This window comes from Rhinopithecus roxellana, chromosome 20, assembly GCF_007565055.1.
Source record: "Rhinopithecus roxellana isolate Shanxi Qingling chromosome 20, ASM756505v1, whole genome shotgun sequence".
Lineage (NCBI taxonomy): Eukaryota > Metazoa > Chordata > Mammalia > Primates > Cercopithecidae > Rhinopithecus > Rhinopithecus roxellana.
This window is the reverse complement of record NC_044568.1, coordinates 19,723,243-19,736,682: the sequence shown is the minus strand read 5'-3', so window position 1 is coordinate 19,736,682 and position 13,440 is coordinate 19,723,243. Positions and strand designations below refer to the sequence as shown.

Genomic DNA, 13,440 nt, shown 5'->3' with positions numbered 1-13,440 from the left:
AGACAGGCAGACTGTGAGCACCCACAGGGGACCACCCAGCCTCGCCCCTGAGGCAGGATGGCCCTGGCAGCCAGCCAGCCACAGCTGTGAACACGGGATGGCCGCCCTCCTGACCCCATCCTCCACCCTTCGTTTAGGATGGGACAGGGCAGTGGGGCACAAGGTCCTAGGTTTGGACACCTGTCTCCCTCCAGATGACGCGCTCTGGTGTAGGGTCACCAAGCCGGTGCCCGCAGGGGGACTCTTAAGCGTGCTCCTCACAGCCGAGCCCCGCAGCACCCCCAGCCACCCTGTGAAGAAGGAGCCAGCAGAGCCCACGTGCCTGGCCCCTGCACACGACCTCCAGCTCCTGCCCCAGCAGGCCGGGATGGCCTCCATCCTTGCCACCGCAGTGATCAACAGTGAGTGCTGGGCTCCCCAGGCCCGGGGCGGCTGCTCGACCAAGGAGGGGCAGGCAGGGCAGGAGAGGGTGGGAGTTGAGGGTGGGAAGCTCGAGGGCCCCAGGCTGCCGACAGAGTGAGAGGGAAGGTGGGGAAGGAGGTGATGTGGGTGGTCCCAAGTTTACAACACACAGGGACAGGAGGGTCCCCAGAGCCCAGGGCCACCACAGGGAAAGCCCTGCCAGTAGGCAAGCGGGCTTAGGCACAGACCCAGCTCTGCCCTGCATACCACACCAGAAGCCTGTGCTTTCCCTGGGGGCAGCCCTGCCTGTGGGACCCTCACCTCGGCCCTCCTGGTGTTTGGGGCCAGGTCATTCCCCAGTGGAGGTCTCCTGGGCACCATGGGTGGTGAGCAGCAGCCCTGGCTCCAGCCCAGTAGGTGCTGCCACCACCTCCACCTCCAAGTTGTGACAACCAAGACACCTGTTGGTTTTTGTTGTTTTTCGAGACAAGGTCTCCTTTTGTTACCCAGGATGGTCATGAAGTCCTAGTCTCATGCCATCCTCCTGCCTCAGCCTCCTGAGTAGCTGGGCCTTCAGGCACCTGCCACCAAAATCTCTCTACACGTGGCCGCATGTCCCTGGGGACAGAGCCACCCCTGGGGACACCTGAAGTGGACAGACATCACTCTTGCAGTGACTCTCTCGGAAACTCTGAGGGTGGCTGTGGGAATCAGGAGTCACTCACCCCCAGCCAGGTGCAGGAGCCACACCTGTGATCCCAGCACTGTGGGAGGCCGAGGCAGGAGGACCGTTTGAGCCCAGGAGTTCAAGACCAGACTGGGCAACACAGCAAGACCCCGTGTCAGCTAAAACTTTTAAAACTTAGCCAAGAGTGATGGTGCGCCCCGTGCACCTGTGTGGCCAAGGACAGCGTGTGGCCACCGTGGATAGGTACAAGGCATGCAGGGGACACATGGCAAGTCTGGCTCTGGCCAGCAGCTGGGGCTTCCCAGGGGGATGAGGACTGCACCAGAGAGCATTTGGAGGGGACGGTAAGACTCGGGTTTAGCTTTGGTGACCAAGGAGTTACAAAACTGGAAGAAAAGCGACCCTTGTGAGCAAGTCAGATGTGAAGACAGCTTGAGGTAGGTGGAGACAGCCAGTGGTTAGGGCCAAAGGGACCTGCAGGGCCAAGTGTGTGGCTTTGGTGTGGCCACTGGGGGGATGGCGGCCCATACGGTCGTCTGGAGAGCAGATCCCCACTCTTTGAGTGTCCTGACCTCAAGACACCTGCTAGATGCACAAGAGAAGTCACAGAGTCTGTCGAGGGACAATGATGAGGCTCAGAGAGCCCTGGGGCCTGTGGACCCTGGAGTCAGGGGACAGAGGACATCTTCCAAGGGACAGAGAGTGAGTTGAGATAGGTTAGAGGGGGCCCTGGAGGGCGGCAGGTGGTCTGCCACATGCAGGCTGTGGCGAGACCAACAGCAGAGAAATGACTGCTGGTCCTGACAGTGCAGAGGTCGCCATGACCCTGATGGAGGCCGCTCCGGTGAGGGTCAGAGAGGAGGCCTGAGCAGGGGCCAGCTGGCCAGAGGGGGGCTGGGCTTGTGTGCCTGGTACCCAGGACATAATGACCCATGTTATGTGCTGGTGGGAACGGTTGGTGACACTGGAGAGAAGGGGCCGAGCGGCCAGGTCAACACCCAAGCCCAGGTTGGGGGCTGGGTCTGGGCAGGGCAAGCCACTGCCCCAGGGAGCCAGGAGGGCAAAAGAGAACATGGGCCACAGGTGACTGAAAGGAGCCGGGAGCAAAGGGGGTCCCCATCTGCCTTCGTCTCTTCCCTGGAAGGAGAAGGCACGGAGGGAATGGGAGGCCAGAGCGACACTCCACCAGGATGGGGAGGGGTTGCCCCTGTAGTGTCTCGGGGTGTCTGGGAGACCCAACTCCAGGGGAGTGCCCCGCTGATAGACAGTGAGACAGTGGGGACAGTAGGCTGGTGAGGGTCCCATCCTCCAGCCCGGTCCTTGCCCACACAGCCTGCGGAGACCACCTCCCGATCTCTGAGAGGCAGCTGCGGGTGCCCCAGGCTCAGCCTCTGCCTCGGTTTCCCCCTCGTGGGTCTGACATGCTTTATCCCCAGGCAGCAGTGTCCTGGGAACGCTGCTTTGGAAGGTCGCCACCGAGGGCAAGACATCTTGTTGACATTCCTAAATCCTGCTCTAGCACTTCTGCAGATGCCAGGGCACAGCCGCTGCTTGGCTGCTGCTCTGGAAGAGCCGTAGGAACCAATTCCAGAGTCAGATCCAGTTTAATTCTTGAGCCTCCAGCACTCTAGGCCCGTCTCACCTGTGAGGCGGGATGCAGAGGCACCTGCCCTCCTGGAGGCCCCTCCACAGGCCACTGGACTTGGCCTGTGGTCATTAGCAGGCGGGCAGCCTTTCTAAACTGCACGGCCATAACCCCTCTCCCCACATCCCTGCAGCAACAGTCCCCCACAATAACCTTGGAGATGCAGAAACAAACCCACCCGGTGGCCTCCCAGATCTGGGACCCAGCTCAAGGCCTCAGCTGAGAGAGGACAGAGCTGCCTGCAGCCCCCAAGTAAAAGGAACCTGAGAAACATTAATCAAGAGCACAGGAGGGAGACGTGAGCCAGAAAAGTCGCCAGAACAACTAGGTGCAGGAAGAAGAGCCACCTCACCCAGGCAGGCACTGAAATTCCTCCCAAGAGGCGAGAGGTGGCAAGCAGGCCGCAGGGGGGAGGGCGCGGGGGCAGGGGCCACCCCTGTGTGCTAACTGCAGACTCAGGATAAACGTCGGAGAAGCCGGGTGAGAAACCAGCACTAACCTGCAGAGGCAGAAACCAGATATCACATCGGGCTCTAAGTGGAACGGGCTTGAAAGCCAGATAAGGAATCCCAGGGCCCCTGGGTTCCACACGGAGGCCAAGGCCAAGCTGAACAGGCCCTCCCTCTCCGTGTCTTCAGCCAAGGGGCCACGGGCAGATGGCGGGGCAGGGCTCTGGGGCAGAGAACATTCCTTAAACTGCTATAAAGACAAACTGAGAACATGCCAGAGAAGTCCTCCCCCGCTAGCAAAACCACCCTAAGCAGAGTGCAAGCCCCCAAAACTCTCAACAGTTATAAGCAGAGTCCAAGCCCCCAAAAACTCTCAAGTTATAAGCAGAGTCCAAGCCCCCAAAACTCTCAACAGTTATAAGCAGAGTCCAAGCCCCCAAAACTCTCAACAGTTATAAGCAGCCCATGTGGGGTCAGTGTGGTGAATTTGGCAAATCTGAGCAGCCAGGCAGTCGCTGACATGGAGCCACCCAGGTGTGTGGGTGCATGGGGGCTTCCTAACTTCTGCACTCCTAGTCTCACGCCCCACATCCCCGAACTCCAGTCAGCAGCCATCGTGTGACTGAGTGCTCAGACTGTGCACATGGGTCTTCTTTGCAGCCTGGCACTCCCACGCACCTGCACGCACATCTGTACACGTTTCCTCTTCCACGGCCTCCCGGGTCCACACGGTCACCCCAGTATGTCATAGATGCTAGCCTCGCCCAGCAGTGTCCACTTCTTCCTTCTGCCCCCATGAGGCCAAAGCGTCTCCTTATGGGGCTCACCACTGGAAGGGGACCCATGGGGCTTCACTCAGACCCCACGCCCCACAGGTCCCAGGGCTTCTGGGATCTACGGAAGGGAGTGGGGCTGTCACAGGACCATCCACGAGGCTTATGGTTACAGGGAGGGGTCAAAGCCTCAGCTCCAGGGGTGGGGAGGATGGTGGGGTCCGTAAGGGCCAGGCCCTCCCTCCGCCCTCAGCCTGGCCCCCCGCCTGCTTCCCACCCCACAGAAGACGTCTTCCCCTGCAAGGACTGTGGCATCTGGTACCGCAGCGAGCGCAACCTGCAGGCGCACTTGCTCTACTACTGTGCCAGCCGCCAAGGCGCTGGCTCCCCGGCCGCAGCTGCTACGGACGAGAAGCCCAAGGAGACCTACCCCAACGAACGCGTCTGCCCCTTCCCCCAGTGCCGCAAGAGCTGCCCCAGCGCCAGCTCCCTGGAGATCCATATGCGCAGCCACAGCGGTGAGCCCCCACAGCGGTGAGCCCCCACCCCGGACGCGGGTCCTCAGGATGCCGGCTGCTTCCCCACCCAGTCCTGCAGGCCACCCAGGAAAACCCACATGCAGCACCCACAGTGCCACGATTCACCTGTGTGGTCTCCAGCACACCCAAGACCCCCGCAGGGGCCCAGAGCAGGCAGGCCAGCCTGTGGGCTATCTGGGTAGTCAGCTGAGGGCTGGGCCCACTGCAGTCCCGAGAGACAAAGGGCCGAGGGGGGGAGGGGTTTAAAGAGCCTTCAGCACAGGGTCCCCCCCTCCGGCACAGATCACGGCCCTTGGCCCAGTTGCCTTCCTCGTCCCTGGAGTCCCAAGGTCAAGCTGGCCCGGGCACCGCTCTTATGCGCCCTGTGTTCCAGGAGAGCGGCCCTTCGTGTGCCTGATCTGCCTGTCGGCCTTCACCACCAAGGCCAACTGCGAGCGGCACCTCAAAGTGCACACGGACACGCTGAGCGGTAGGCACCGCAGGGGCCGGGGGATGTGTGGGGCCCGCCCTCCGCCCTGGGCCCTGACCAACTCGTCATGGCCCACAGGTGTCTGCCACAGCTGTGGCTTCATCTCCACCACAAGGGACATCCTCTACAGCCACCTGGTCACCAACCACATGGTCTGCCAGCCAGGCTCCAAGGGTGAGATCTACTCGCCAGGGGCCGGACACCCAGCAACCAAGCTGCCCCCAGGTGAGCAGCCCTGTGGGGGCCGCCCCCGCCCCTTGGGCCCCCTGAGCAGAGGAAAGGGAGCGGGCTTGTCGCCCAAGACAGGTGGGGGTCCATTTCAGCCTTGGCTCTAAACCACTTCCGCCCACCCCTCCCATCCCGGAGCTCGCCCTTCAGCTCTGACCCGCCAAGTCCTGCCCCAGGCCTGAGGTGCCACCCCTGCGGTCTCTCTGCAGACAGTCTGGGTAGCTTCCAGCAGCAGCATACGGCCCTGCACGGCCCCCTGGCCTCCGCGGACCTGGGTCTGGCGCCCACCCCATCGCCAGGACTGGACAGAAAGGCCCTGGCAGAGGCCACCAACGGAGAGGCCAGAGCGGCCCCCCAGAATGGAGGCAGCAGCGAGCCCCCGGCGGCCCCCAGGAGCATCAAGGTGGAGGCGGTGGAGGAGCCGGAGGCCGCCCGTGCCCCGGGCACCGGAGAGCCTGGGACCCAGGCCCCGTCGCGGACGCCGTCGCCGCGCAGCCCCGCCCCGGCCAAGGTGAAGGCTGAGCTGTCCAGCCCCACGCCGGGCTCCAGCCCGGTGCCAGGGGAGCTGGGCCTGGCCGGGGCCCTGTTCCTGCCGCAGTACGTGTTCGGGCCCGATGCGGCGCCCCCAGCCTCGGAGATCCTGGCCAAGATGTCCGAGCTGGTGCACAGCAGGCTGCAGCAAGGCGCGGGCGCGGGAGCCGGCGGCGCGCAGACCGGGCTCTTCGCGGGGGCCCCCAAGGGCGCTACGTGCTTCGAGTGCGAGATCACCTTTAGCAACGTCAACAACTACTACGTGCACAAGCGCCTCTACTGCTCGGGCCGCCGCGCGCCCGAGGACGCGCCCGCCGCGCGCAGGCCCAAGGCGCCTCCCGGCCCGGCCCGCGCGCCCCCTGGCCCGCCCGCCGAGCCCGAAGCGCCGCGCTCGTCCCCGGGCCCCGGAGTGCGCGAGGACGGGGCCGGGGGTGCGGCCACGCCCGAGGACGGCGCGGGCGGCCGGGGCAGCGAGGGCAGCCAGAGCCCGGGTAGCTCTGTGGACGACGCGGAGGACGACCCCAGCCGCACGCTGTGCGAGGCCTGCAACATCCGCTTCAGCCGCCACGAGACCTACAGCGTGCACAAGCGCTACTACTGCGCCTCGCGCCACGACCCGCCGCCGCGCCGCCCGGCCGCGCCCCCGGGAACCCCCGGGCCGGCCGCGCCCCCGGTCCCCGCCCCAGTCGCGCCCGTGCGCACGCGCAGACGCCGCAAGCTCTACGAGCTGCACGCGGCCGGCGCCCCGCCCCCCCCGCCGCCTGGCCACGCCCCCGCGCCCGAGTCGCCGCGGCCCGGAAGCGGAAGCGGCCCCGGCACCGCTCCTGCACGCTCGCCAGGCCCAGCGGCTGACGGTCCCATCGACCTAAGCAAGAAGCCGCGGCGCCCGCCCCCCGGAGCCTCGGCACCAGCGCTGGCCGACTACCACGAGTGCACGGCCTGCCGCGTGAGCTTCCACAGCCTCGAGGCCTACCTGGCGCACAAGAAGTACTCGTGCCCCGCTGCGCCACCGCCCGGCGCGCTCGGCCTCCCCGCCGCCGCCTGCCCCTACTGCCCCCCGAACGGCCCGGTGCGCGGGGACCTGCTGGAGCATTTCCGCCTGGCGCACGGCCTGCTGCTCGGCGCACCCCTGGCCGGCCCGGGGGTCGAGGCCCGGACGCCGGCCGACCGCGGCCCCTCGCCCGCACCTGCGCCCGCCGCCTCCCCGCAGCCTGAGCCTCGCGGCCCCCGGGAAGGCCTCGGCCCGGAGCTCCAGGAGCCGCCGCCGGGCCCGCCCCCGTCTCCGGCCGCCGCGCCCGAGGCCGTGCGCCCCCCGCCGGCGCCCCCCTCCTACTCGGACAAGGGCGTCCAGACCCCCAGCAAGGGCACGCCGGCGCCCCTACCCAACGGCAACCACCGGTACTGCCGCCTTTGCAACATCAAGTTCAGCAGCCTGTCCACCTTCATCGCCCACAAGAAGTATTACTGCTCCTCGCACGCCGCCGAGCACGTGAAGTGAGCGCCCACACTACAGCCGCAGACGCTTTGCACGCCCCCCGGCGAGGCGGGGGAGGGTCCGACCCCAGGCCGTATGGACTCTCGCTCCTGGGAACCCCGCCGCGCACAGCCCTCGGCGGAGGGGCTCGCAAGGGACAGCGCCCGCCTGGACCCTTGGCACTTAATAAAGAAGTACAGTTTGATGAGCATGGTGGTGGACCAGCCTAGTTCTCTGAGCCGGCGGGCACACGCAGCCAGCGTCACCTCCACCCCCGGTTTGTACACAGGCCCCTGCGGCCCAGAGTGGCTGGGCCCCTGCCGGAGTCACACCGCAGGTGGTGCTAAGAGCTAGACCGAGCCTCAGGTTGGAGACCACAGCACACACTGAACCACTGCAGGTCCAGCTGCTCTGGGCCCACTCAACCCCACCCCTGTCCATGAACCCCTAGGGAGGGCAGCCTCCGCACTGCTGACCCTCTCCGCGGCCTACTTGGCCACCAGACACAGAAGGGAAGGGCACTGTCCTGGCTGACCATCCCCCAACCCTGCATGGTCCTGGGGGTCCGATGTCCCCCATCCAGTCACAGACCACCAGGGATGGCAGGGGTGGGGGCGCCCTCGGGAGGATGAAGCCCTGTGGTCGCCAAGGAGGGGTAGAACGGGCGAGTAGGTGGACAGGAGAGGAAAAGCAAGGGCAAAGCGTTCCCTGGCCTTGAGGGGGTCCTGATGCTCACTGGAGGGTGCCCCTCTCCCTCAGAACCAGGGCTGGGGACAGCTGTGTGGTGGTGGAGTGGGTGCAAGGGCCGGGGCACCCTACCCTGTCTTCCCTGCCGTGCTGGGCTGACCACACTGAGGGAATACGTGGCTGACCACAGTGAGCCAGGGCATCGCCTTGCCATTTGCAGCTGGGCGGCTGTGGGCAGCCTCCAGCGTGCTTTCTCACTGGAGAACAAAAACATTCCTCCATTCCCAACGTCACTTTATTTTTTTATTTTTGGAAACAGGGTCTCACTCTCTTGGCCAGGCTGGAGTGCAGTGGCACACTCACAGCTCACTGCAGCCTTGACCTCGTGGCCTCAAGTGATCCTCCCACCTCAGCCTCCTGAGTAGCTGGGGCTCCAGGTGTACACTACCATCCCCAGCTAATTTTCATGTTTTTTGTAGAAATGGTGTCTTGCTATGTTGCCCAGGCTGGCCAACCCTATTTTTTTTTTTAGAGCTGAGGTCATGCTCTGTTCCCCAGGCTGGAGTTCAGTGGCATGATCATAAGTCACCTGCAGCCTCAAACTCCTGGGCCGAAACCATCTTCCTGCCTCAGCCTCCCGACTAGCTGGGACTACAGGCTTGACCCACCACACCTGGCTAACTTAACAAATTTTTATAGAGACAAGGTCTTGCCCAAGATGGTCTCAAACTCCTGACCGCCAGTGCTCCTCCAGCCTCAGCCTCCCAAAGCATTAGGGCTACAGGCGTGAGCCACCATTCCCAGCCCATTTCCAGCTCTGCTTGAACTAGCTGCAGTTTTTTTAGCTTTGCCCAGCAGCCCTGGTGAGTGCAAGCAAACGAGGCAGTGGTCTCGCCTCAGAAGCCCGAGGCACTTCCCAGCCGGTCCAGGGCTCACTCTCCTGCCCGCAGCTCCTGGGCCTGGGTCTGCAATGCTTTCAGTGGTCTCTGATGCCTTTGTCCACCTGCCCACTAGGGTGTCTGGCCAGATGGGGCCTGTGGCCAAGGCCACTGGACAGACAGGGCTCCCACTGCCTCCCAGGGGCCTGAGCTTCTTTTCCTCACAGACACCCCTTTTGTTGAAGGCCAGGTGATAATGGGGACGGGAGGCACGGACCCCTCAGCCTGCTCATATTTGCATTGTTCTGCATGAATTTGCATGGAGGGTTCAGGAGGCTCTGCTCCCAGGTCCTCCCCAGGTGCAGGCAGAGGGTACAAGATGTTCTAAGAAATAGAAACCTTGGTGGGAGATGTCACTGTGTGTTCATTTAAAAGTAAACTTCTTAAAGGTGCCTAGAAACTTGAAGGATACAGTCTGGTGAGCGACAGGTGCTCAAAGGGGAAGAAAACTCCAGCGTCCTCACCCACCTTGAGCCCCACCCACCCCAAACCTGACCAAGTGAGGCCCCGTAATGGAAGACACAGAGGAGAGGCTGGAAGACAGAGCCCAGCAGCGCTGCACAAACCCACCCTGCACCACAGGAGTGGGAGTTCCTGGGCCCTGCAGCCCTTTCTGAGCTCACCTCAGGCAACAAGGACCGTGTGACCGGGACCCAGACCTGAAGTCACCCTGGAGAGGGCCCCGCCATGGCCTGGACTGGAAAGCAAGGACCCTGTGACTGGGACCCAGACCTGCAGTCACCCCAGAGAGCCCCACCATGGCCCGGACGCGAAGCGTTAGGGCAGCACACTGAGCCTCGTGAAGGGCCCTGCACCTTTCCTGGCTTGCATGACCCCCCACTGCCCCTACCGTGCAGGGCTGGGTACCGCTGCCCTCGCCCATCCCAGGTAGTTCGCGTGCGGCCAGAGTCCGTCCCCACTGCTCCCAGGACTCGCTTCTGGCTCACGCCTTCTGCACAGACCCTGGGACCCCCACACCTGGCAGACGCCATCAGTCACCCCTACTCCCTCAAGCCATCACCCCAGTCCCCCCCGACCAGACCCCCACCTGGACCTCCACCCTATGCCTCCCCTGCAGCCACTGACTCGGTGGTGGCCCAGGCCTTCTCCCGACTCTTCCCCAGGAAGCTGCCAGCACTGCTCGCAGATTCCCCCTCACCCCCCCCCTCCAGCTGGTTTTCTGCTGAGCCAGGTTCAAGGCTCTGAGTCTGCCCCAGTCTCCCCTTGAAGTTCTCCCTCCACACTCCTGGGGTGGGCTCATGGTCTTCTCTCCACTAACTCTCTAGTCCAGCCACCTGACTCTCAGCCCTACACCTGCAGACCTACAGCCCCGGTGTCCCTCCAGGCCCTTGATGTACCAGGAGTGACTGCACCCCCCACACACCTGTGACTTCTGCCCACACCTGTGCAGGCTCCCCCCCCCCCGCCAGCCCACCTGTCTCCCCACACCTGCACAGGCATCCCCCCCCCGCCAGCCCACCTGTCTCCCCACACCTGTACAGGTGTCCTCTCAGCCCACCTGTCTCCCCTTACCTGTGCAAGCATGCCCCTGGCTCACTATCTCCTCCCCTCACCTGCACAGGCGTCCTCACTGGCCCCCGCCCCTCAAGGTGGAGAGCACCAGCCTTGCCTACTCACTCTTCATTGTCAAAGCAATGCTTGATTTGTCCAAAACCCACCGCTTCCCAAACCCATCCATCACCGACTCCCAGGCCTGGGACTTCACGCTTGGGTCTCTCTGAACAGCCGCTTCCAAATCTGGAGGGTCCACTCCCCACACAGCTGCCACCACTCCCCTCTCCCCTGCTCTGAGGCCCGGCCCCGCCCCCGGGTACCTGTGCTTCACATGTGAAACCCCTTCGTTACTGGCCCCACCTTCAAAGATCCAGAAGTCCCCCTTCTCTGCCTCAGCACAGAGGAGAGGAGCCTCCCAACGGTGGCCTCTCCTTACAGCAGCCCCCGACCCCGCTAAGTCCACTGCCCTCTGGACCCCCGCTGCAGCTGGCCGCTCCCGGCAGTGCCTCCTAATGCCCTCTTTCCTCCTCCGAGGCTGCCCTTGTCATCCGGCTTTCAGCTTATCTGGCCCTCAGACCTGTCCGCGGCTCACTTCCCATGTAGGAACGGTCACTGCATCTCTGTGCCCGGCTCACTCCGTGTGGGAAACGGTCACTCTGCATCTCTGTCCCCAGCTCACTCCGTGTAGGAACGGTCACTCTGCATCTCTGTCCTCTTGCCCATTGCCTACTGACCTGTCTCCTGTGAAAGCTGGGGCTGCGCCTGCTGGACCTCTGCCTCCCAGGCACCCACAAGTGGCCGGCACCGAGGAGGGGCCTGCATCCATTGAAGTCACAAGGGTGTGTGTGGACCACAGACAAAACAGCCAACCCCTCCCCACGCCCAGCAGTCAGTCCCACTGTCACAGCCACACGGTCCACTAGTGGCACATGGTGCACAGCCACCATCACAGCCCACTCTCCAGTCACACTGTCCACTGAGTCCCATGTGTGACCTGAGCTGCTCGGACCCCTGCGTTCCAAGCTGCTCCCTCCCCCCTCCCCCCCTCCTCCCTCCCCCCTCCCCCTCCCCCCTCCCCCCTCCCCCCACCTTTACCTGTGAAACTCCTTCTTCCCTCAAGACTGGCTTAAAAGTTCCCCCTTGGGGCTCCCCAGCCAGGCTGTGCCTCTCCCCTGCCCTGCACAGGATCGGCCTCCCACCTCCACCCTCCTCCTTCCAGGAGGGCTCCTGCCTCCTTCTATCTGAGCTTCGTACCGCGTGCAGGCTGGCAACCCCTAGGCAGGGTCCGCCCAGCCTGCCGGGAGTCCCTCACACCACTTGGGACTCAACGTCCCCGAGACAGTGCAGGGCAGCCCTGCCCTCCTGAGGCCGCTTTTTCTGCTAGGCACAGCGTCTGGCCTCTCAGCCACACCATGGGCTGGGTGCCCTGACTGCACGAGGGCACCAAGGTTCCATCGGGACACGCCTCCTGCCCAGGCACCTGGTGGGCACAGCTGGGCCGGGGCACGTCCCGCTGCCGGCTTTCAGCACCCAAGCGTTCTCGACCACCAGCCACACCGCTGGGTTCTGGCTCCCAGCCAGGCCCTGGCTGACAGAAAGCTCAGGCCTAGCAGAAGCCCGCCCCAGCCTGAGGAAGGGTGGGAATTGGACAGGGCCCCGGCTGCTGGCCCCGCCTCCCACACCAGGACACCAACAGGCAGAGCAGGACATCATCTGTGGCTGGGGGGCTGCATGAGCCGACAGCCATCGGATGGGTCTGCTCTGAAAACCCGTCCCCACCTGCTCCTCCCCCAGCCCACCCCTGGGAGAGCCCAGCTTTGGAGTCTCAGGCGGAGCCTCAGGACACCAGGAGGCATCTGCAGGGGCATTGCAGGGGGGAGGGAGGAAGGGTGGGAGGAGGCAGCCCCACCCCGTCAACACCCAACCCCCTCCTTCTTGGAGGCACCTGGGAGAGGTGAAGAGAACAGCAAACCGTGTGACTGTGGACAAAACTCTCCTCGGGACCTCGGGCTGGGAGTGTCTCAAAGGTGAGCCAGGCAGGGGCAGGGAGGGTCGGGAGCTCCAGGCTGGGGTTAGGGTTAGGGCAGGACGCATGGAGGAGGGAGGTGCAGAGCAGGAGGCCTCACAGCATCCATTTCCACGGTGAGGGAAGGGCAGGGGAGGGGACTGGCCATCCGGGAGGAGCTTGGCCACCAGACGGCCAGGTGGCCCGGACCTGGAGAGAGTGGCGAACCCGGCAGAATCCCAACCTCACGGGGCTGTTCCAGGCTGCTTCCAACACGACCCTGGAGGCACATCCTCTGATGCTGACCTTGGGCAGGGAGCAGGGGGCTCACAGGCACGGCGACTTGCCCAGGGTCACAGGAGTGACCATCAAGATGCAAGGGAAACACACAGCGCAAGCCCTGCCCTGCACGTGGTGGCGTGGCCTCCCCGTCTGGCCCCAGGGTCCCCTCAGAGCCCCCGGCCTCCGCAGCACTGACCAAAGTGTAGTTCTGTCTGGCTGCTTCCCTCCCTGCCAGCCAGGGCCTGGGAATCTGCATTTAACCAGCTCCCAGCAGATTGCTCTCTGGCAGATGTGGGAACTGCACACACAGCAGGTGCCCAGACTGTGGGCGCCGACCTCACTAGCTCACCAGCAGGAGCAGACACAGCCCTGCTCGCCAGGCCTTCGTCAGCTGAGGCAGGGACAGGGCAGGGAGAGAGCCGGACCCAGATCTCTGCCCAGGGGCCATGTCCTGCCCTGCGCAGAGTGCATGCTTGGCCCTCCCCTTCTCTGACGCTCCTGGTGAACAGGGTGGCGCGGGCAGTAGCCCCACCCTCAAACGCAGGGCACAGGCTGAGGCTGAAGGAATGCCTAGGAGAATGTGGTATATGCAGGCAGGAGGTGCAAAGGGGCAGGGAAGGGTGAAGAGGGCCTTGGTGTCCTGGCCAATCCTAGTCCTCCATGTTGAACCACAAGCCCCAAGCAGCCGGGAGAAGCTGGAGCAGGCATGGCACACACCCTAACTCCAGTCTGAAATTCTGGGCTCCTCCTGCAGAGTCCAGCTCCCCCCAGGAGGCCACTGATGGCTCAGAGAAGGTCTCATATGCTCTCATGGG

At 64.1% G+C, this 13,440-nt stretch overlaps 1 protein-coding gene across 1 annotated transcript in view; it reads left to right on the top strand.

The window, feature by feature from the left end:
* ZFPM1 (zinc finger protein, FOG family member 1) overlaps positions 1–9,215 on the top strand; it is a 78,253-nt gene extending 69,038 nt beyond the window's left edge. The window contains exons 6-10 of the mRNA XM_030925492.1: positions 195–401; positions 4,242–4,475; positions 4,870–4,965; positions 5,044–5,190; positions 5,403–9,215. Coding sequence (XP_030781352.1) covers positions 195–401; positions 4,242–4,475; positions 4,870–4,965; positions 5,044–5,190; positions 5,403–7,222 — 2,504 coding nt within the window. The 3' untranslated portion in view covers positions 7,223–9,215. The remainder of the gene's footprint in view (positions 1–194; positions 402–4,241; positions 4,476–4,869; positions 4,966–5,043; positions 5,191–5,402) is intronic.
* Positions 9,216–13,440: the final 4,225 nt, after the last annotated feature.